Here is a 24,781-nt window from a genome sequence, read left to right as displayed (position 1 = left end):
CGTCGGGCTCGGTGAGGAAGAGGACGACAACGATGACGACGACGACGACGACGACGACGACGACGACAAGATGCCGACTCTCGTGTACGTCAAGGGATGCCAGAAACGAGAATTGCTGGTGGATCTGCTTGAGAATAAAGCGAGAAACCTAAACATCGAGACTCTAGATGCGGATTACGAAGATATCGAATCTTTAAATATTCTAGATGCTACCAATACTATGCGATGTGAAAAACACGTTAAGAATTGCGCGTTGCAAATTTATTAAAAATATTTAACTGGTGGTCGAAACGCCAGAAAAAAATGTCTTAAAAAAAAAAAAAAATTTATATGTATGTGTAAATTTTACAATGTTTAATTTCCTTTCCCCTTTAGTCAATAGTGTACAAAATTAAAGAATAAGTAGGTATACGTGACGAATCCTAACTCGATAGCTTCGAGAGGGGGTATCAGTTTTAGACGAACATGTTTGAATATGTTTATCGGTTGATGTCATGTGGAGGGGGGGGGGTATACGTCTTAATAAAGAAAAAACATCCTTAGTCCCCTCTCCTAAATTTCAGAGCGCTAATTGGGCGTTCCAGAAACATTATTTTCCCCCTCCTTTATCATAGTTTTTTGGAAGGGTTATAGTGGGTGCTGTCGCGTATACTCGATTAATTTTATACGACTAGTCTCGTATCGACTGCTTGTGCAAACGGTCCGCTTCTCATAACCGAGAGAAAGAATGTATTCCGTTGGAGGAAACAACGGCGGTAACAGCAGTGGCAGTAGACGTATGAATTATTACGTGCCGATTCCCGATGTTGAAACTCCAACGTGTGAAAACAAGTAAGTTTTGTATAATGTATAGAGCTTTATATTTTTTTTATATCTTTTTTGCGAATTGTATTATTTTGAAAGTAATCTCATTATTTTTTTTCTATAGCATTTCGTTGGAGCGTCGCACGGTTCGTATACTAGACAGACGACACGCATTGACAGCAACAGCTTATAAATATTTGGATATTGGGATCAACGTGGGACCTATGTCCTCTGTGGATATACATATTGGCGATAACCGAGGCAATCGGATAATTCTGCCTCATGCAACGTGGGTGACGTTCATCGAAAGACGTGCAGATATTCAGCAACTCGTGCAGTCACCATCGCATGCAGGACCATCATCGCTAGCGTTTCGAGATCTGGAACTCGTTAAAATACGTGACGCAAATATTGTAAAATTGGCCTCGTGCGACACCAGCTTGTACATGAAACCGTCAACCGTACTCTTCTTGTTCGAACTAGAACATTGCGTCGAGAATGTGTATTTTCAACTATGCCAAAATGTTCATGGTGTAAGTGAAAAATTTAAACAATTTTTAATCATTTTACGTCAAAATTGTATCACCGATAAATGTAATGCAGTTAGAATCTTGCGTGAATTTTATGATAAGAATTCAATTATTGATTGTGAACTGTTGGCGTATGCTGCAGATAATATTGTACATGATGCATTACATGAGAAATAAATGTATATATTAAAATGCATATCACTGTATCTAAAATTATCTTTCCTTCTCCCAATTATTTATTATAATGAAAAGAGACGCGAAGGGGCGCGAGCGAGAGAGGACGCGAACGAAGAGACGCGAGCGACAGAGAACGCGAGCGAGAGAGAAAATCTATATACATTATTATACTGTATATCTATATACGATATTTCGCCTTTGTAACGCGCAACGCCATAACCGAATGGCGCCGCGAAACACCGATAAGCGGCTCTTCCTAAGACAGAAAAATAAAGAGGAGAAACCGCGACGGTTAAGTCATAAAATTTTTGGTCGAGTACCTACGTCGACCATCGATGCTCGGCCATCCACAGTGCGAGATGATATTCGTTATTGAGTCGCGTTGCCGCGCTTATGCCGTCTAATGTTTATAAAATCTAGCAGCCTGTCATCGGCGCTCGCCTTTGTAACGTGCGACGCCATAACCGAATAGCGCCGCGAAACATCGATAAGCGGCTCTTCCTACGAAGAAAAGTGAAAAGGACCGCGGTGTCACGCTAGTCACAAGTCATAAATTATAGCAGCCTGCCATAGACGCTCGCTCGCATTTGAAGTGTAAAATGACATCTGTTTATAAATACTATCGGCCGAACATCGACGCGAGGCGGCATTTGTTTATCGAACATGTCTCGACGCGCTCGCCTGATTCCCCCCCCCCCCTAGGACCTCCTCTATCTCGAAGCCCTTCCCCCTTCCCCCCACCAATCATATGGCGGAAACGCAGATCACCCCCCCTCCCCCCTCCACGGATGACGGCGGCGCTAAAGTCCCCCCCCCGCCCCTCTCGGAGGACGGCGGCGCTAGAGTGTCCCCCCCCGGCAGACCCCTCGGCCGCGAGTCCTTTCCCTCCCCCCGCCCCTCACCCCCCCTGAGATCCCCGGCCTAGAACTCTTATTTATATAACTACTTACAGAATATCTGCAGGACACCATTATATATTGATATTACATTATATCTTTGAAAAAGATATCTCTGCAATATATGCATACGAATATATGGCCGATTCACAGTTAGTTCTTATATTTTATAAAGATCAACTCGTTTATTTGTAGCCAATAAAACAATCCGAGAAGACTTGGACGCCGTACTGATTCGTCCCGGCGAAAGCCACACGCCGCAAAGGGACTTAAAAAACTTTTGCTCGGGCTGCGCCGGAGGTAACGACCGCGGCACGAAAGCAACATGCCGCGAGGAGACTTAAAAAATTTTCGCTCAGGCGAGCGCTAGTAACATGCGCTGCCACGACGGCTACATGCGCCGGTACCTTCTCCTAAGCAAAAATTCTTACGCACTAGGATAAAAGGCGAACCTGTGAGATACTTGGCTCTAATATTTTGTGATACCTCCGAGATATTACACAGTGCAGAGATGGCAAAATCCAGTACCTAGTACATTTTATGTTCTTCCTGAGACAAAAACTGGATCAGAAGGTTTTTGATAAATCCTTTTTAGATAAATCATAAAGGATTCTTTCTTATTCTTCTTCAGATACAAATTAGCGTTCAGATAATGCTCCATATATTGGAATAGTATCGAAGCATAATTTTGAATTTATTGCGAATTCTTATGAAAAGAACTTCTTTTATATCTGAAGAAGGACTCAGAATTGAAGACATAAAAGTGCAGAATTTCTTTTGAACTCTTAAGAGTCATTTTAGAACAGAGAAATAATACGGAAAAAGAATTAATTTCATAAATCGAGAATTTAAAAAGATTTTCTTTTCTTCTTGCTTTAAGTTGTATATAATATATCTGCTTTTAAATAAGGCATAGATATCCGATATATGTGCAGAATCAGATATCACATCTGAGATGAAATTATCATGGCTTTTTATAATCTTGCAGATGTCTCTGAGATATTCTCATGATATCTCGATAAGTATTGCACAATCAGATATTTTGTTATTCAGATATCTTCCAGATATCTTGGTGATATATTTTGCTATGTGGGATATGTATAATTAGAAAATTTTTCATCCATTTTTAACCATTCATACAATGTACAAGGACTATACGTACAATCTTTTTTTTTTATATATTTAAACATATTAAAAAATTATTTTATATACTTTAATATGTGCAAAAAACAATTTAGTTTCAAAGAATAAAAAATTGATATTTTGATTATCTTCAAATAAACTTTCTCCTTAAACATCATAAAAAGGAATATCGTGTTTCCGTTGCATGTGAAATAGGATAAAAGAATATATATATAATATATATATATATATATATATATATATATATATATATGTACATATGATATATTATCGCAAATACAGCATATATAAAAAGAATTGTTGTGCTTTCGCGCATAATATATAAAAATGTACAAAAACCTTTTCGTGTTTTGCCTTACAAAGATCGTGTATCAAAATGTGTTTTACTTATCTCTAATCGAGCGGAGAGAATCGAACGCATTTGCTTCCTAAATAATTGGCGGCCAATTGTTCTTTTTAATGTATGCTGAATTTTTAATGTTAGAATAATAGTAGATTAAATTCATACCTCATAAGATCCTTAAATATGAAATCATATCTAAAATAGATCTATTCGTCAATTGTCAACTCATGTTATTCTGTAATAAATTTTATAATTAATACGACATATTTTTCTGTCTTCAACCTACACAGTTATTCATTTTAATTCCAAAATTTAATTCCAATGTAATACAACAGTTCTGTAGAAAAATTTGAACCAAAAGTCCAAAATACTAGAGATCCTATAATAATAGAAACTGGCCATAAGGCCAGTTTTGTCAAAATCGTGAGAGAAAGAAAGATATATATTCATATCGCTTTCTCTTTCTCTCTTGTATCTCTTTTTCTTTCTGTTCTCTTGCTTTTAACAAAACTGGCGGACCAATCAAAACTTGCTGTCTTATAGCCAGTCTCTTATTATAGGGTCTCTACAAAATACAGCATACTTCAAAAATTATTAACCGCTTATGCCATACATCTCTCCATTTTTTTTCTCTGTGAGAAACATGGCATTAACTTAATTATTATTATTATTAATATTATTATTATACTTATTATTATTTATATTATTAGTTTCATTACTATTCTCGAGGTCTTATGCATTTCGTCAAAAATTTGATATCCCTGCTTACACATATTCTTGCTTAACTCAGATTTTACATATATATTTAATAATAATAATTTGTAAAAATATTGTCGATTGTTGGGTACGCGTGTAAGTACATTATTTGAATGTATCGCGGAGATGCACATCCATATTACAATTGCTAATCTTAACCGTAAGTAACATCACTTGTAACGTTACTTATAGGTAGATTTCGTCAGTTCTTATTTAGCTCCGTTAAATAAATATGAACAAAAACACGCAAAAGTGTATAATATTGTATCCCGTTCTTAACTTTTGTTAGCACAATTTCACGGTGCTACACACGATAACAATGCGTAGCTATTACTGCAACTAAAATTGACAGTTGTCAATAAAATACAATCATAATCAGAATAATTTTACTCGTATTAAAAATTGTTTGCATTCTAACACGTTCATAAATATTCAGGTCGATACTAATTTTCTACAAAGTTTTGAAATATGCGTTCGGAAAATGTACTCAACAAAAGTGATAAAAATTTTGTCATGTAAAAATAACTTATGACGTATTGCTTCCTTTTTTTCATTGAAAAAAATTCATTCTGAAACAGTATAAGAAAAAATAATAATTTAGAAATAATAGTTTGTATGTACAATGCTTATTATTATTATATATGTTATGCCTTTTTATATAGCATAAGAAGAACGTAGTGTAATATTATACAACAAATATATAAATATAATATATATATACGTACTTAATTTAAAAATATTGTGTGTGTGTGTGTGTGTGTGTGTGTGTGTGTGTGTGTGTGTGTGTGTGTGTGTGTGTGTGTGTGTGTGTGTGTGTGTGTGTGTGTGTGTGTGTGTGTGTGTGTGTGTGTGTGTGTGTGTGTGTGTGTGTGTGTGTGTGTGTGTGTGTGTGTGTGTGTGTGTGTGTGTGTGTGTGTGTGTGTGTGTGTGTGTGTGTGTGTGTGTGTGTGTGTGTGTGTGTGTGTGTGTACGCGCGCACGCACATTTGAATACACACACACATATATATATATATATATGTATATATATATATACACACACACATTTAACGAAATTCTCATATTAAACAAAGGATATTAATTGTAAGACATATCATAATTGTTAAATCAAATTTTACATATTTCTTGCCGTAGTTAAATAACCGTAGTTAAATTCGTCTTTGTTAGTGGATAAAAATTACTACACTGGTAATATAATTCAAGGAACTATATCAAATTACAAATAATCGATTAAAAACCGCTGTATGCACTTTATCGGTTATTAGTTGTTTTACATTTTGTTTCTGCGTTGTTTGTTGTTACATGCTGCAATCTGAAGATGTAATAAATACGTATTTTTTAAGAAATTATTTTTTCTTATAGCTCATTTAAAACTTACTATTTATTTCTTCAGTCATATCCTACAATTTGTTTTGTCACAACTTAAAGATACAAGTCTATAAGCTCATTGCACATTTAAACCTAGTTTTGACTTTATTTGACTCCTATCTTTTATATCAAATATTATTTACCATAATATTGTTAAATGTAAAATTCAGATTCAGATAGCTGTATTTAGCGTTAAATATGCGAAAAGAATACAAGTCACGTAGACAATACGAATGTTTTGGATCGTAAAAGTAATCTTATACTGAACACATAGAACATATGAAATGGCGGTAATTATTCAAATCTATTACATATCTTAAATTACAAAGTATATTTATTTTATTTTTTCTTTATAACAAGATAAAGCACTTTGCACGTTTGAAACTTTTATTTTATTTCTCCAAATGTGAAAACTAAATTATGATAAGCAATTTCTCCGTCGATTTAGTTTTTAGTAAAATTTATAATACACATTATTTCTGTGTAAATACTTAATTATTACGTGAACTCTTAGGCTAACAAAATTCAAACTAACAAAATATAAATTTTTCTTATTATTTATATTCTCTTTTTCGTCTTGAGAAGAAATGCTATTAAAATTCATTAAAATGTTAAAATAAAAACTAAATATTATGTCAAAACTATTAAAATGTTTACTGGCACATAAACCTAGATCTCTTTTTATTGCCGTGCTCAATAAAATTGAGAAAAAGGATAGAAAAAAAAATATTCTTTTTACTCGCAGTTGTATTCGGTGTATTTATGCTTAATTATGTTGTTTGTAAATAGAAGAGTTATAATGAAAAAGTGAAGGATGGAGTGTGTGTGTGTGTGTGTGTGTGTGTGTGTGTGTGTGTGTGTGTGTGTGTGTGTGTGTGTGTGTGTGTGTGTGTGTGTGTGTATGTGTGTGTGGTGTGCGTGTGTGCGTGCGCGCGCGCGTGGTGTGTGTGTGTGTGTGTGTGTGTGTGTGTGTGTGTGTGTGTGTGTGTGTGTGTGTGTGTGTGTGTGTGTGTGTGTGTGTGTGTGTGTGTGTGTGTGCGCGTGTGTGTGTGTGTGCGTGTGAGAGTGCGTATATGTGTGTATGTGTATTTAAATGCTGTAATATGAGGAAATAGAAGTTATGGTAAGCCGTTGCAAATGAGAACATGGAGTTCAAAGCATGATAAGTTTGAACAGAATCTGATATAAATTACAATACATTAAAACATGTTTTTTTTCAACTTTTAGTATTCAATTGGTACTTTGTTTTTTTATGAATACATGTCTTTACACTTCTATATTTATTAATTTAATACAATTATTTATCATATTGTAGATTTTTGTCGAAAATTAGAACATTTAACAGATAAAATGCCTGATAAGAATCATATCACTCTTGTGGGCAGAATATAGTGGGGTTAAACTGAATATAAAGTCCTTTAACATTTTATAATTTTTTCAATAATTAATGATAATTTAATTAATAAGGATGTAAATATTATCCGCAGAATTCAACAGCACAAAACAGCTCAGCGTTACACGCTATTCGCAGTTGCGCTTCTCCTAATGCCTTTCGTGCGCGTAGTAACGGCGAATAATGCATAACTTGCTTATGAGAGGTAATGTGATTATTATCAAACACTTTGTACATAGCTGAAGTAAAATATATAATTTGTCAGTCATATATATATGTGTGTTGTTCATATAAAAAAATTAAAATATAATATTAAAGAAATAAATCTTTGGAACTGCATGTTATTTCTTATTAAAATTATAAAATAACAATATCTGCCACAAGTTAATAATCTATATTTTTTCCTAATTTGACTTACATTTATAAATTTATTATTTTTATCTGCTTTATTAGTTTTATAAACTTGTTATTGAGCAGTGATTTCCAGTATATAAATATTATAAAATGATTATTTTTTTGTGCATTTTTTCACTGTGCATCATTTAATTACACATTATTTCTGAGATATAAAATAATCCTTTGTTTTAATGTATCCTTTTAAAACAATATGGATACACAAAGTAAATATATATCTTACAGTATAAATATAATTAATTTGTAAATATCTTTAAAGGCATTATATTCAGATCTGTAAAAATATGTGGTCACACAGATAGCTAAACTTGTATTTATTTGGTTCCTCTTGGCTTTGTGAACGTTTACGTAACAGGAAACATAAAACATATCGATTATATTTTTCTTTGTCATTTTAAGATTTTTTATCCTTATTGAGCGAATTATCACATTAGATTTAACATGTAAAAGTGATACAATCGATAAATTGCCTTATTTGTCGGGTTTAATAAGAAGTTTGTTAACTTTTTAAAGACATACGCTAATTATTGTTTAATCTGGCAATTCTTCAACTAGAACATAAAGCATGTCTCAAACATTACTAAACGTTTGCCAACTAAATATTCAATTAAAAAAATTTTTAACCAATTATTTTTTTTTTCTAAATATATCTTTATCAATTACATAAATTCTAAAATAATAATTCTTTTATCAGTATTAAGAGTTAATTAAAAAGTTTTAAGATTGTACTTCTCACTTCAAATTAGAAAATCTTATAACTCTTTGTATTTTATTAAAGACAGCAGCTTTACTATTTCTGTTAGCAGAGGCAGAATGCAGCATTATATATAAATCAAGCTTTCATCACCTATCAACTAATATTTCGTATTTTACCTCTTATTATTGCTAATAGCCATCTGATTTTAAGATATAATGCGACATAATGTATTTTTGTATCTATAATGATATATAATAAGTTACACAGTAGAGACATTGTTGTTAAGAAATTATGAAAGAAGCATATAGGTCAGGTTTATCCAAACTTTTACTCTTAAGTAAAACTTTTTTCCCTTTCTCTTTCTTTTCTCGTTGAGTGAGATAAAGAGATAATAATAGGTGCTTTCCATTTACATCAAAACTCAGATATTCTCACTTGTGACGTTGTTGTATCCTTTTTGGCCATTGATGAATAATAAAGACAGAATGACATCACAAGTGAGAATTATCTGAGTTTTGATGTAAATGGAAAAAGCAACTAATAATAAGAAATATATATTTTAGCTTCCTCAGTCATCTCTCATAGATCACTATACAAAACGTATCGATATGTGTGCTCTGCTTGGCAATTGTAGATGGAGATAAGAAATCCTTCTACTGAAGAGGTCTGACACAAGTAAATAAAATTTGAGGACTTGGTTAGATGGCGTGTAAGTGAGCGGATGTATGGAAGGATTGTGCGGTGTGATTAAGCGAGTTGTGAGCAGATAGAGAATAGCGAGAGTGAGCGTAGAGTAGTGGATAGGTTGTTTGGAGGGCTCTGAATAAGGGCGAGTGGAGGCGGACCCAGAGGTGGTCGTTTTCTGTACGTATTTCGGCCGGAAAAAGCGAGCGGTAGCCGTTAGGTTATGGCGTCGCGTATCTCGACGAGCGCGGGAAGCGCGGGCGATATCGGTAATAGTGGTAGGGCGGGTAAGGTAGGTAGGAGCAAAATCGACAGCAAAGCGGATAGTAAACAACGTGAACTTGAGGTAGGTAAATCAGTGTCATTTAGAGATGAAGAAGAGATGAAACGTGATTTAGGTATATTGAGAGATGAAATAAAGGAAATGAGGGAACAGATATCCAAGGAGGTAGGTAAATTTGAGGAGATAAAAGAAAGTTTTGCACAATACGTAGAGGAAATAAAAGGTAAGGAAGAAAAAAACGAGGAAAGACTAAAGGGAATTGAAAATAAATTGTTTGAATTAGAAAATAGGTTAGAGCGTTGCGAGAGAGGTGAGACGGATATTGTTAGTGAAAGCGAAAGTCAAAGCCAGAGAAGTGTTAGTGAGAGCAAATTTTCTAGAAGGAGCAGAGGGGGAAGTAGCTATGCGAGATCCCTGGTAAGTGAGGGTAGGCTAAGTGACATAGAGGTAGGCAAGCTTAAGAGATGGATGAAAGATAAAGAAAAGGAAGATAGAAGGAATAACGTGGCAATTAGAGAGATAAATTTAGAACAAGAAAGAGACTGGAAGGAGTGGGCGCAGAATTTTTTAAGAGATATATGAGGTGTAAGATGTAAAGTAATAAATGTGTGGAAAAGTGGCACGGTTACCGTAGTTAAACTGGAGGAGCAGGACAAGAAAGAAGTGATGAGGAATAAGTACAAACTAAAGGGTGGAAATATATTCATTGAAAATGATCTAACCTGGGAGGAAAGGAAGGTACAGGAAGAAATTTATAGGTGGGTTAAGGTACAGAAAGGTAAAGGGGTAAAGGTTAAGGCAGGTTATGCGAGAGTAAGAATAAATGGAGTGTGGAAATCGTGGGAGGAGGTATCGAGGAATTTGGAAGACAGTGATGGTAGTGGGGGTAGTCAAGAGGCAGAAGGGGATGAGGGGAAAGCTAAGGAAAATTTTACGAAGTGAGCCAGAAGGTGGTAGAGATAAGAATAAGGGAGGGTAAAAGGAAAGGAAGGGATGAAATTAGGAAGGTGGAGAAGGTCAGTGAAATGATGATAAAATGGAGGAAAATCCTATTTTGGAATGTGGCAGGAATAAATAACAAGGATATCGATTTTTGGGGTTATATTACAGATTTTGATTTCATAAGTCTGAGTGAAACATGGATTGATTCTGTTAGTTGGGAGACAATCAAAGTAAGGTTACCAGATACGCATATTTGGATGTGTAGTAATGCTACTAGGGTCAATAAGAAAAGTAGGGCAAAGGGAGGTTTTATTTTAGGTAAAAAGAAGGGATGGGGGAAGGAAGGATCAGAGTTGATCAAGAAGGAAGAGAAAGGTTTAGTTTTGTCAGAAATATCTGAGGAAGGTGAAATAATAAATATCATATCAGTATACAATAGGGAGGGTTGGAACAAGATGGAGGAGACGTTAGATCGGTGGATAGAAAAAGTAGATAAAGAACTTGTGATTATAGGAGAAGATTTTAACATCAGAACAGGAGAATTAGGTGGCGGGGAGGAAGAGGAGGGAGAGTGGGAGAGAAAAAGTAAAGATACATTAATAGGTAATGGAGGCAGGAACTTAGTAGAATGGGTTCAAAATAAGGGATGCTACTTGCTGAATGGTACAACAAAAGGTGATTGGGAAGGTGAATATACATTTATAGGTGCTAGGGGTAGCTCCGTAATAGATTATATGATTGTTTGCGAAGAAATGCATGATAGAATTAGGGAATTTAAAATAGATGCGAGGGTGGACTCAGATCACATGCCTTTAATCGCGATGTTAGATGTAAGAGATAGGGCGTTAGGTAAGAATAAAAATGTACAGAGAGAAAAAGAGGAAGATAGGAATGAAGAGGCAAGATGGAAAATATGCTGGGATAGGGAGGCTATTGAAAGTTATAAACAGAAAACTGAAGAGGCTATCTGGGAAGATGATTTTCAGGAATTGTCAATTGAAGAGAAGTGGAACAAACTTAAGAAGATAATTCAAGAGTCTATGATAAGGAAGGAAATAATAATTAGAAAGAGGAAGATTGGTTCTAAGGACTGGTGGGACAGAAACTGCACTAGGAAGAAAAGAGAAGTGAAGAGGATGTACATGAAATGGAGAAAAGGAAAGGTAGGAAGAGGAAGGTATTTGGAGGAAAGAAGTAATATGAAAGCGATGTTTGAACAGAAGAGGAAGGAGAAGAGAATCAAAGAAGAAGAGGAATTGAAGATTCTAAGGCAAGGATCAGAGGTCTGAAAATTCATTAATAAGAAAAGAAAGAAAAAGGTGTGGAAGGAAAATAAAATTGGGGGTGCAGAATGGATAAAGTATTTTAAGGAGCTTCTCGGAGGTATAGAAGATATGGCGGAAGACAAGGTAGGAAATAATAGCATAGGAACTGAAGAAAAAGGGCCTGTTCTAATAGGCTCACAGTTGGAGGAAGAAGAAATAGCTAAGGCGGTGAGAAGATTGAAGAAAAACAAGGCTGTAAGTGTGGATGGAATACCGCTTGAAGCTTGGCTGTATGGAGGCAGGGCAGTTAGGAAAGGTCTAATAGAGGTTCTAAATCAGGTCTGGAAGGAAGGAATCTTACCCAAGGACTGGAGGACCTCGATCATAGTCCCGCTACATAAAAGAGGGGATGAAAACATAGTAGGGAATTATAGAGATATTTCTCTTTTATGCTCGGCTTACAAAATATATGCTGAAATTATCAGAGGAAGGTTAGAGGAATCTGTCGAGCAGAAAGGCTTGCTACCAGAAAGCCAAGCCGGTTTTAGACGAGGTAGATCAACTATAGACAATATTTTTGTGCTGGATCATCTAACTCAGAAGAAAGAAAGGAAGGGTAGGAAAGGTAAAGTTTATGCACTCTTTGTGGACCTAAAGGCAGCTTTTGACAACGTTGAGAGAAGACAACTCTGGAAGATTCTAAGGAAAATGGGAATAGAAGAAGAGCTTATAGGAAAGTTAGAAAGGATTTACGAGATCACAAAGGTAGCGATTAGAACAAAGGAAGGTGTAACGAAAGAATTTTTCATAACAAAAGGAGTTAAGCAAGGCTGTGTTCTGAGCCCGCTTCTATTTAACATGTATATTGCGGAGATTAGGAAAGCATTAGAAGTAAGAAACATAGGCGGCGTGCAATTAAGAGATGTGTGGTCGTTAGAGTATGCAGACGATATGGTATTTTTAGCTAAGAATAGAGATGCGATGCTAGATATGATGGATACAATTAGGAGATTTTTTAGGAAAAGAAAAATGACTTTATGTACGGATAAAACTAAGATGGTGGTGTTCAATAAGAGAGGTAAGGAAAAGGTAGAAAAATGGAAATGGGAGAATAAAGAAATTGAAGAAGTCAAGACGTTTAAATATCTAGGGTTTGTATTTAGTAGGAATGGTAAATATACAGAACATATTAAAGAGTTGTGTAGGAAAGGCAGGATAGCGGCTAACAGGACGTGGGGGCTAGGCGAAAAAATTTGTAGGAATGATTTTATTAGAAGAGGGATGCTATTTAGATATTTAGTTAGGAGCGTGATTTCATATGGGGTGGAATTATGGGGTTGGGAAGAAATGAAAAATTTAGAAAAGATATTGTTGGATTACGCTAGATGGGTTTTCAAATTAAAGTTTTGCACGCCGAGATATATAATGTCTAGAGAATTAGGGTTGAGCAAATTAAGGATAGGATGGGGAATTAGGGCTATAAAATTTGAGGATAAGGTCAGGGAAACAAATGAGGAAAGGTGGATTAAAAAGTGTTGGCTGGAGAAAGAAAGTAATGATTGAAACGATAGGTATAGTAAGGAAAGAGAGAAATATTTTAATAGGAACGGTTGAAGTGTTGTGGCGGTGGAAACCTTGAGAAGGGAGAGGAGAAATTTAGGTAAGGAAATGAGGAAGAGGGATGAGGATGTACAGAGGCAGTTAGAGGAAAACAGAATTTTAGATGCAAGGTATAACAAGAAATATAAGGAGCTAAGTATGGATTTGGAAGGCCCAAGTTATTTAAAGTTGGACAATTTAGACAGGCAGGATCTCGGGAATAGTATTAGAGCGTTGTTAAATTTAAGATGCGGGAACTTAGAATCGGGTAACAGGTATTGGCTAAATGAAGAGAAACAAATGTGTATTTTTTGTAATGAAGGCCAGGATAATATGAACCACTATGTTGAAGATTGCGTTAAGACAAAGGAATAGTTTACAGTATTAGGAAAGGATAGTAAGGAAAGGTTGGAAAAACTTTGGGATGATAAATTGGACACCACCAAAGCGGAGGTACTGCTAAAAGTTGTTAAGGAAAGGGATGCGAAAGAAAAAAAGATAGATATAGGAAGTCAATAGGTTGTGAGAGAAGCTGTGAGATAAGTAGTTAGTGCAACAAGATTCAATAAGAATCGAGGCCCGTGCGTGATTTGTTAAACAGATTTAATTAATAAATAGGTAAAATATCAAATATTAAATGTGCCATAATTTGTAATCTTTCAATTTTGTAAAGTTGTAAATTTTAATAGGTTATGTAGGAGCATGAAGAGGAGTGTGTGTGTGAATGAATAGGGAAATGATTATAAACCAAGTCCACTTTCTGGCTGTTATGCTAAAGTTAATAAACTATATTATAAGTAAATAAAATTTGAAATAAAAAACTCTTATCTACCTAATTTATGAAATGTAATATTTTATATTTGCAAACTAATATATTTCCAATTATCAGTCACAGATAAATAATAGTTTACAACAGTGTTTAAATAAAAAGAAATTTTAATAATCTTATTATAATTGTATGAAAGATGTCTGCAAGTTTGTGAAAAAATATTCATAATGATAAAAAAAACAAAGATTTTTTATTTTATATGCTTGACTTTTTTTATTTCGTCAATATTATTAGTTATTATATAATAATGCAGTGCAAAAATAGAAATATATGTTTTTAAAAATTTTAGAGTGTTGCAATACTCAGGAAGTACTAAATCAGAAACTTTAACTTCGTTAGTAAATTATTAACAATAAAGGTTTTCTCTATTCGAATTGTTTGTCATTATCTTTATCTTTAATATAAAATAGAATGTCTGTATGTCTGTTCTTTATACATTCTTAAATCCGTTGATCGATCTGGATCAACTTTGGCACAGTTACTGTCTCTAACCCTGCGCAAAATATAGGCGCAAAATCAATTTTTTATTACCGACTTTTATGGATAACGGGTTCACAAAGTTTATCTATGATAATTTAATTTGTTATTAATGGACCAATTTTCTGGAAACTGTTGCCAAAATTTTGACTGCAAAATACTCATTTATTAATGCACTCTACACCCCTGAAAAAACTGTAATGTGAAAAATAGAATGTCTGATGTATATGTTTGTTTTTTATACACTCTTAAATTCTTTGACCGATCTGGACCAACTTTTGCACAGTTACTCTCTATACTCCTAGTAAAACAGTGATGTGATAGAGACTAGCAAAATGAGCAAAATGTAAAATCATACAGCTTGAATGGATCGAATGGATCGAATTTCGAGCTATCACGAATCACGAATCGCGCATAGTCTGGCGCCAGCTTCAGAGGATTACAACAAATTATTGTTTAAAAACGGTTGCCAAAGAGATTCAAAGTTGAACTTTCAAGTCAAACAAACGTAACGCGAGCTGTGTTGTATTCTAATTGCAAATTATATTTTAAATCAGTTCTAAACCGTGAGCCTGTATGTTATTAATTTCTGCAAATACGGAAGGGGGCGCGGACGCGAGGGAATGCACGCGAGCGAGCTACGGACGCAATATTGTAAGAAAGTTTAGAATTTTTCAGGTAACGATTTCCTTTCAAATTTCGAATTTATCATATTTATCTCTCTTAAGGTTCCTGGGTACTCGTCGCGGCCATGTTGGAATGTGAGAAAAAAGCAAAAAATGACACGTTGAAAATTCTTGCGTAGTATTTCTAAATAAAAAGATATTTGCTTAAAATAACACTACAGATCACTTCAGCACACTTCGAAAATACTCCGAGTTGAGGTTAAGTCTATTCTTTTTCCTTGAAAGTTAATAAACAGCCGTAAAACGAATGTGATACGATGCAGGCTCGTGCGCAGGCGCATGACTAGATTTCGTATTACATTTATTTTATGGCTGTTTATTAACTGTCAAGGGAAAGGGATAGACTTAACTTCAACTCGGATTATTTTGGAAGTGTGTTGAAGTGATCTGTAGTGTTATTTTAAGCAAATATCTTTTTATTTGGAAATACCACGTAAGAATTCTCAACGTGTCAATTCTCAACATTTCTCACTTATTCTCCATTAGAGAGAGTTCTTATTTCTATCGCAACGGTACGTCTCCACCGTCAACGCGCGAAGTTCTCGGCTTAGGGACCAAGAGTCTTAAGTTGCAGGAGTTAGACTATGCGCAATTCGTGGTGATTTGCGCCCTTTAATTTCGTAAAAAATTGATTTGGGCGATAATCGGTAAAGGGATATACAAAAAAAAAGAAGAGCTCTTGAGCCCGCGCAAAGCGCGGGCGAAAAAGCTAGTTAATTATAATCGTCACATTTGGAGCATTGGTTTAATAGTGTGTATATATATATATATATATATATATATATATATATATATACACACACACTATATATATATATATACTACCTGCAAAAAAATGGGCCACTTGAAATCAGCGCTAAAAAGCACCAAATTCAAAGTTACATCTTTGTGAAAAATGATCGCAGAGTGATGTTTAAAAAAGTGTTTTAAAGTTTGAATCCTCAGCTTTCGAATGCTTCAAAGCTCGTTTCTTTGCAAAGATTTTACTACAAACGGCGCTAATTTAAAGTAAACCTTGCAAAATTGAAGAAAAAACTTTAGCTTTTATAGCGTGCACGTGAAAAACAAAATTTATTCTTCAAATTTTATTAATTGTATTGTAAAACTTAACATTTTCTCTTTAAAATGCTTTTTTAATCATTGCGCTACCATTCTTTTTTACTGAGTTATAACAATTTGAAGTGAGTAGTGCATTTTCAGGTCTTTTCTCTAAAAATCTGTATTCTGCCGCCGATATTCGTAATTTTTGAAACTGCTTCGTTGGCAAAATGGTGCAAATAATAAATTGCAATTCTCAGGAAGTACTTTCATAGAAAAATATTTCCAGCGTTATGAAGTCATCAAGATTTAGAATAAAAGATATCGCAAAAACTTTTCAATCAATCTTCTGTGAATTATTGCTTTGCATTATAATTGATTAAAATCAAACTAAACCGCGGCAGTATCCTCCGTGTTTCGCAATAGCGCAGCTGCTTTTACGACGTCACCACCACACTGGTTCAGCATCACTTTGCAATCTTCGAGGCCGACAAAATTGTTTTCCTTTTTCAGTAACCCTTGGAGCCGCTCCAGTTTGATTGCTGCTAAAACATCCCATTCGGTGACGTTCAATGCAGCGATGCAGGATTCTGGGGTTGACTGTTCGTGCAACACTTTTAACATGATTCGTACCTCGTCAGATTGTTCTCCATTACGAGGTCCGCGTGTTCTTCGCGTGTTTGGCCCGTCGCAAGCAAACTCTAATAGGTCTTCGCAAGAGACATGATCCGATTGTCGCGATAGGTCCCTCGCAATGTCACAACTTGATGTTTTTTCGTTGGATAAATCATAGGATTTTGGAAGAGCAGTTGAATGAAAATTGTCGCTCGAGCCGATATGTACCAATGGTTCTTTGCACTGGAAAGCTTCCGATTTGGAAGGAATTTCTTCCATATTTGTTTGTGAAGAGTAATTTAATGGGGTCTGCTGTATTCTCGCAGACGGAATTTGAACTTTGATCGAGGAATTCATTTTGTTCCAATCTATTGATCTGCAAGAACTAATCAGTATCGGATTTTGGCTTAGATCTGTCTCCATATTTTCTTGTATTTTAGATGCGAAATTCTTTAGAGAGCACTTCGATTCGTCATTTATTTTCTTGCATAAGTTATCAGTCATGGTTGACAAGTTTCTCGATTGCTCGTCAATGCTCGAGGCGTTCCGATGTAAATCGATTGTGTCGCCGCAGTCGATTAAGTTGTCCGAGAACTCCAGCAAATCTTCCGAGATCACGCTACACCGTCGAAGTCGGCTTTCCTCGATAGGTAAAGAATCCAGTGCAGCTAACTCGGAATCTATGCGTTGTTCGAATTCTTCTGGGCTGAAAATTTGGAACATCCGTATTATACATATATATATATATATATATATATACACTATATGTATAAACACAATATACGCACGCACGCACACACAAATAAATCGGTGTTAAAAGTAACAAAATATCTAACTGAGGAAAAAGGCGAAGAAATCAAAGTACAGTTATAAGAAACCTCAGATATAGAGGTACAGAAAAGTACCTCTACAGATATAAAAAAAGATTAATAAAAGGAGTACGTACATAATGTTTTTAAACTATAAGCCAAGGTATAACTGGATAATAAGAACTCAAGAAACAAAAAGCTCTTAATAAACATATCGTTCGAAATCAATCCTATTCAAAATATTTAAATTTTTATTTTGTAAGCATATTTTGTACAATTGTATATAATTGTACGATTATATACAATTGTAAAGTCTCCGCTATTTCGACAGTTAAAAGTATTACATTAATAACTTATAATTTCGTATTATTATTAAATACATAATTTAGTAATATTTAACTCTTCGTGGTCACACTTATCTACAGTTTTATAATGATCACACCGGGGTCAAAATGACCCCAGCGACTTTAATTGGCTGCCATATTTACAGCTTTCATTATTTTGACTTGAAAAAATTACTGAATCTTCTTGAAATGTAGTAAAACCTGCCGCAATATTAATTTTGTTAATTATTTAATATTAACATATTAAAAAAAATCGCAAAATTAAAGTTCATGAAAAATGACATTTTACTTAAAAATTTGTAACTTTTTAAATTATTGATATTTTTGGCTAAAAATTTGTAACTGTATACAGGAGATGTGACACTTTTTGGTAAAAAAATAGTACGGCAGTGTATGTTTCAAAAAAGATATTTATTTTGCAATACAAAGTAGATAATTTTCCAGAAAGAAATAAAATAAACACGCAATTCTCTCCGGGCGTAACGAACTGTCAGAAAGGTAAGTAAGAAATGTCAATTTTCGGTAAATGGCACCACAAGGCCCGTTTCAAAGCTTGGAGTTAGTGTAAATCTGCTTTGAAAAATTTTTGGGGTTATGCTGACCCCCTGTGACCACGAAGGGTTAAAATAGATGATCAAAAGCATACATATTCATTTCGATATTATATTTCAATACATTTTCCCATATAATAAATAAGGAGTTCCAAAAACAGTCTGCCTCCAATTTCGATAAAACTTTAGGTAATTATTTACAAAAAGACCCCACTCGCCAATGACCTTGACCTTGACATATATTGTCAAGGTCACCCTTCTGAGTGACCTTCAGAAGGTTTTAGCCGGCGGTCGTTTTTTATTAAAAAATTATTAACAAAAAAAGTTTGAAAAATATAGCAGTTATTTTGAGTATTGAAAGGCATAAACGACTAATATATATAGGTATGAAAATAGTACATGCATGAACAAAGAAAAGTTATTTAAAGGCAAATCGTTGTTTTCGGTTCCACCATTCACGAGTCCACGCGTTTTCTGCGAAATTAAGCCCACGCATGTACATTGAAGGCACACTATGTGTCTAGTTTAGCAATAGTGGAGCCCCCCGCAGGGGGGCGGAACCTACTGCCTCCACGCATACACTTTTCACGCGAGACGAGTTGTCACATGGGTTCGTGGCGTGCTTTATGAGTTCGTTTATATATATACATAATGAAACATACTCTATTAATTTCCTGAATACACACATTTTATGTCATCTAGTAATACATAAAATGGGTCTCCTCCAATTCTTTTTATTGTATATCGCCACAAATATTCACACAGATGATCAACTAACTTATCTTGTTTAATACCACCTCTACTTAAACGAGAAGTGTGGAAGAAATGTTTTATACAAAAGTTGTAGGGTACCAAGTTACCCGTCATGTGGTAATATTTGTGTGTGTATGTGTGTGTATATTATATATATATATATATATATATATATATATATATGTGTGTGTGCGTGTGCGTGTGTGTGTGTGTGTGCGTGTGCGTGTGCGTGTGCGTGTGCGTGTGCGTGTGCGTGTGCGTGTGCGTGTGCGTGTGCGTGTGCGTGTGCGTGTGCGTGTGCGTGTGCGTGTGCGTGTGCGTGTGCGTGTGCGTGTGCGTGTGCGTGTGCGTGTGCGTGTGCGTGTGTGTGTGTGTGTGTGTGTGTGTGTGTGTGTGTTTTGTTATATATATAGAGGTCGGAAAAATACTCTTACGTATCATCAGGACTTGACGTTGTGCCTGGGTATATCGGACTCGGATCTCCTCTACCGACTAAAAAACCTCCTCTGTCATCAGCCTCTGTATCCTCCGCGGTACCACCGTTAGGCATTACTTTACGGGGGGAGAATCTAGCTATTGCTCTTTCTTCTGTATGTCGGAGTCAAGGCTTCATTCCACGTTGTCAAAGTCACATCTTCCTTTCTTCAATTGTTTCGATTTTTCGCACGTTCTCTTTCTAAACGACGGAGTTTTTAGAGAACTTCCATTGCGAAAAAATTTGTCGGCTCCCATGCTTTCTTTGATGAGAGCATAGCTCCAACTAGAAACTCTGGCCGAATTTCTAAATGAACGACAGCTTCCCAAGCACTGCGTAACAGGTTAAAACAAGGATACGTAAAAAACACGAGCTCCACATCCTCACTCACTCCGGGGCAGGACGGGCATTCTGGAGAAACATCTAATTTAAATCGATGGAGATACGCTCGAAAGCACCCATGTCCTGATATCATCTGTGTGAGGTAGTAGTTAACTTCACCATGTTCGCGGTTTAACCAAACATCTATTTGCGGAATAAGGCGGTACGTCCACCTGCCATTTGTTGTGATGTCCCACATTTCTTGCCATCGTTGTATGCTTCTCAGTCGTTCTTCAGCTCTGAGCTCTACCGGGCTCATTGAAGTTGATCCCTTTCGTCGGTAGAGAGCTCTTCGTTCTTCTGCTAGTACTTCAATAGGTGGCATTCCGGCAATAACACACACTGCGTCTACAGACACGGTGCGGAAAGCACTGGTGACTCTCAGAACACTCATCCTATATACTGGCGCAATTTTTAATAAACGGAAATTCCATATGTAAACACAGACGTGACTACTGAAGAAAGCAATGCTCTCCTCTTCTGCTTCGGCCCTCCTATGTTAGGCATTAGCCGTGATAGGGTCGTTCCGACTACCGACGCTTTAGCACCTACATGTTCTGCCTGCCGTTTGAAGCTAACTCGGGCATCAATCATGACTCCTAGGTGCCGAATAAACGGCTGGGATGTTATTTCATGCTTGCCAATTTGCACAGTGTCTCTAGTTGCTTCTTACTAGTGATAAGCACTGCCTCGGTCTTGTGTTCTGCCAGCTTCAGGCCAACTGAATCCATCCACTAGCTGATCTTCTCGAAGGTGGTGTCAAAGACAAAGTTTATCTCTTCTAAATGTTTCGCGACAATCACAATAGCAACATCATCCGCATATGCCACGAGTTTAGCTTCTCTTGGCAATGCTAGTTTCAACAACCTATCGTACATGATATTCCAGAAGAGAGAGCCCAGAACCGATCCCTAAGGTACGCCTCCAGTGACTCTATGCTTTTTCGGACCAATCTTAGTGTCGTATTTTAAGATTTTATCTGTGAAGTAGCTTGCTACCATCCTTCGTAGGTATTTCGGTACACTCATTTCAGTGAGGGCTCTCATAATACAGTCTCACTTGGCGGAATTAAAGGCATATTTGATGTCTAGTGTCACCACCAAGCAGTACTTCTTCGTGCCTCTTTTCTATCTGGTCCTGGCAATCGCCTCCTTCGCTGTGCCGACGACAAGATCGATTGCATCCAGCGTGGAGCGACCTTTACAAAACCCATATTAGTTGCTGGCGAACAGCAGCTCGACTGCTGCTTCAATTCTTCTGTGAACAATACGTTGTAGTATTTTTCCAGCTGTATCCAACATGCAGAGTGGACGGTAAGATGTTGGTTCATCCGGTGGCTTTTTCCCCTTAGGAAGCAGTACCAGTCTCTGTTGCTTCCATTTCCGGTGAAAGATACCTTCTTTAAGGCATGCGTTATATACCTCTAAAAATAGCGCAGGTGCTGTTTTGATAGCTGCCTTCAATGCGATGTTTGGGATTCCATCCAAGCCAGGAGCTTTCGTATTCCCGACTCTATTACACGCTTCCATTAGCTGGTCCTCTGTCATTAGTGGGATCTCCTCTATCTCATGTTATTCTGTCAGGTAGTGAAGCTTCTTTTGTTGGGGAAAAAGCGTAATCACAATCGTCTCCAGGAGTTTCGGACATGTGGGCGATTGCATTGGTTGCCTTTTAAGGTGAGTCATGACTACCTTATAAGGTTTGCCCCACAGGTCGTTTTCTACTTCCTCGATCAGATCACGCCAGCATTGTCGTTTACTATCTCTGATGGCCTTGCGTAAACTTCGGCGTGCGTTTTTGTACTCTGCCACCAGTTCTTCGTAGTTTGACTTCTTGCGGCCACGCTGTGATGCTCTTCTCTTTATAAGACATTCTTTTCAGAGAGTAGCAATGTGGTCATTCCACCAGTGCATCGATAGTAGATTATTTATGCCGCGTTTTCGGAGCATACTGGCGTCACAGGCTTCCGTGATCCTCTTCATCAGCTCTTCTGACTTATTTTCAGCATTTCCACTGTTAATTGGCTGAATATCCAGGGCCACGATGAAAACAGCAGTATCAAAGGCGGATACCTTCCAACCAAGTGTATTAAATTTTCTGTACACCCCTTCAGTAGTTTTTCCAGTGGACACTTCCCACAGTATCGCGCAGTGGTCACTAGCCGTGTAAGTGTCCAACACCTTCCAAAAGCAGTTTTCCTTAGCAAGGCTGCTGCTGACGAAAGTAAGATCCACAGTGAAACTCGCATCACCTCTTACGAACGTTGGTTTATTACCACTGTTGAGCAGGACTACATCCAGTGTCGACATGGCCTCTAGTAGCGCTTCCCCTCGTGCATTTGTCTCCTTGCTGCCCCAGTCCACTGCCCAGGAGTTGAAGTCCCCTGCGATTGCCACTGGAGAGTGCTGCTTCGCATCCTCAGGCAGTCGATCTAGGAAATCCGTGAACTCCGCTAATGGGAGGCTGGGTGGAGCATAGCAACTGTAGAAATAAATTCCGTTCAGTTTTGCTACCACATAGCCAGCTTCTGTGCTCTTTATCATGCTCTGGAAAGGACATTTACCAAAGGATCAAATGACAGCTTTAGCAGTGCTATCAGTTTCCCAAGGTTGAGTAGTGAGATGTCTGTATGGCTCGGAGATTATTGCAAGATCTGCCTTCAGTTCGCACACGGTCTGCATGAGCAAATCGTGCGCAGCCTCACAATGGTTGAGGTTAAGTTGTACTATTAACATTACCGTTTACTCTTCACCATCTGAAGTGCCTCTTTAAAGACTGGGCATCTGCTACTACCAGCTATGTGGGCACCATTCTTCGTGTCATCTTTTTCGAAGCACAGCGCGCGTCGAGCTTCTTTCTGACAGATGGCGGCCTTGTGGCCTTCTTGTCCACAATTGGTACACAGTTTGGACCGGTCCACTTTACTCTTGCATTTAGCGGAGAGATGTCCGTAGTGCCAGCACCTAAAGCACTTGGTTCGTCCCTCCACTCTTCTTATTCTGCAGTTGACCCAGCCAATCCTAATTTTACCGTATTTTCCCAGGACCTTTTCTACCATCGATATTGCCAGTGTCACTGAGGCAGTCTGTGTGCCTCCGTAAGCTTTACACAACGATCTGATGGCATCCAGCACGACTCCAGACTCTTCCCCAGCCGCTTTCTGCAATGCTGCCAGGATCTCTGCCTTGATCGTCATCTCGTCAAGGTCCCGGATTTCAATTTCTTCTTGCGGGCCCTTACTGATTACTTCGGCGTCGTTTTTGAGAATATCGGTCATCGTTTTTTGAAGGCCCTATCCTCTATCTGTGTTCTCCTTCGTAAGAACGATTAACAGGTCGCCAGTAACCGTCCTACGGATTTTATCCACTGAGGCACAGACCTGATCGTTTGGAACATAATCTTTGACCCGACGAAGTATATCCGCATACTTCTCTTTCTCATTCGAGCGAACTATTAGCACATTTGACCTTGTCGCTGAGTTTCGTGATCTCTTCTGTCGAGTCCACTCCACGGGCTGCTTCAAAGGCTGCTCTGTACTTCGCTGTTTTTCCTTCCGGGATTTAACCTCCTGCCAGTCCTCTGTCATTTTTCCAGAGGGCTGTGTCACATTTTTGGCGGTGGATGGAGTAGGTTCTGTCTCCCAAGTTACCCATCATGTGGTAATATTTGTGTGTGTGTGTGTGTGTGTGTGTGTGTGTGTGCGCGCGCGCGTGCGTGCGTGCGCGCTATCGTTGAATAATTTTTACAAAGCGAAAACTTTATGCTTTGTGACTTTTGAACGGATCGTAACTGCCACTTTTTTCAAGGTCAAAGTTACTCAGGGTCATGACCTTGACAACATATGTCAAGGTCAAGGTCATTGGCGAGTGGGGTCTTTTTGTAAATAATTACCAAACTTTGTAAAAAGCTTTATTTTGGGTTAACATGAAAGCCTTTAAAGGGATTTTTGGCGACTTCCATGACAAAGCCATTTTTTTAAGATAAAACGATAAAAAGTGTAGGAAGAGATTTTAACAATTCTACAGAATATTATAAATTATTATAAATCACCATTATATATTACTAGCTGGTAACCCGGGCTTCGCCCCGGAGGACATATGTAATAAGACACGTATATAGTCCTCTCTTTCTTTTTCTCTCTCTCTCTCTCTCTCTCTCTCTCTCTCTTTCTCTCTCTCTCCCTCCGAAAAATTCTACCTCTATTTTATATGGTTCTAATACAAATTCGGTCCAATAGTTTTTAAGTTAAAAACGTTGAAACATACACCACTTATAAGAATTAAAAAAATTAAAAAAATAGGTTTCCAGAAAATAGATAACGAAAAACTATACACTCTATAGCACTCGCCGGAAAGTTCTACCCCTATTTTATATGGTTCTAATATAAATTCGGTTCAGTAGTTTTTAAGTTAATAACGTTTTTTTTTTATTTTTCTAATTCTTACGAGTGGTATATATGTTTGAACGTTTTTAACTTAAAAACTATTGGATTTGTATTAAACCGAATTTGTATTAAAACCATATAAAATT

General features: G+C 36.8%; 1 protein-coding gene across 5 annotated transcripts in view; it reads right to left on the bottom strand.

The window, feature by feature from the left end:
• The window catches only part of Ack-like (activated Cdc42 kinase-like), a 216,777-nt gene that overhangs the window by 73,660 nt on the left and 118,336 nt on the right, over positions 1-24,781 (bottom strand). Inside the window, exons 7-8 of one of the 5 annotated variants that reach the window (XM_077401484.1) lie at positions 16,957-17,644; positions 6,958-16,865 (exon numbers count right to left, since the gene is read on the bottom strand). The exons of 3 other annotated variants lie outside the window; for them this stretch is intronic. In XM_077401484.1, the coding sequence (XP_077257610.1) occupies positions 16,833-16,865; positions 16,957-17,644 (721 nt within the window). In that variant the 3' untranslated portion in view covers positions 6,958-16,832. Of the gene's footprint in view, positions 1-6,957; positions 17,645-24,781 lie in introns of those variants that run through there. One more of the 5 variants, XM_077401482.1, reaches the window with a different exon arrangement.

Source organism: Temnothorax americanus, unplaced genomic scaffold (genome assembly GCF_048541705.1).
Source record: "Temnothorax americanus isolate GAGA-0224 unplaced genomic scaffold, ASM4854170v1 Scaffold144, whole genome shotgun sequence".
Taxonomy (NCBI): Eukaryota; Metazoa; Arthropoda; class Insecta; order Hymenoptera; family Formicidae; genus Temnothorax; species Temnothorax americanus.
The sequence above is the reverse complement of the archived record's forward strand: the minus strand, read 5'-3'. Positions and strand labels throughout refer to the sequence as shown.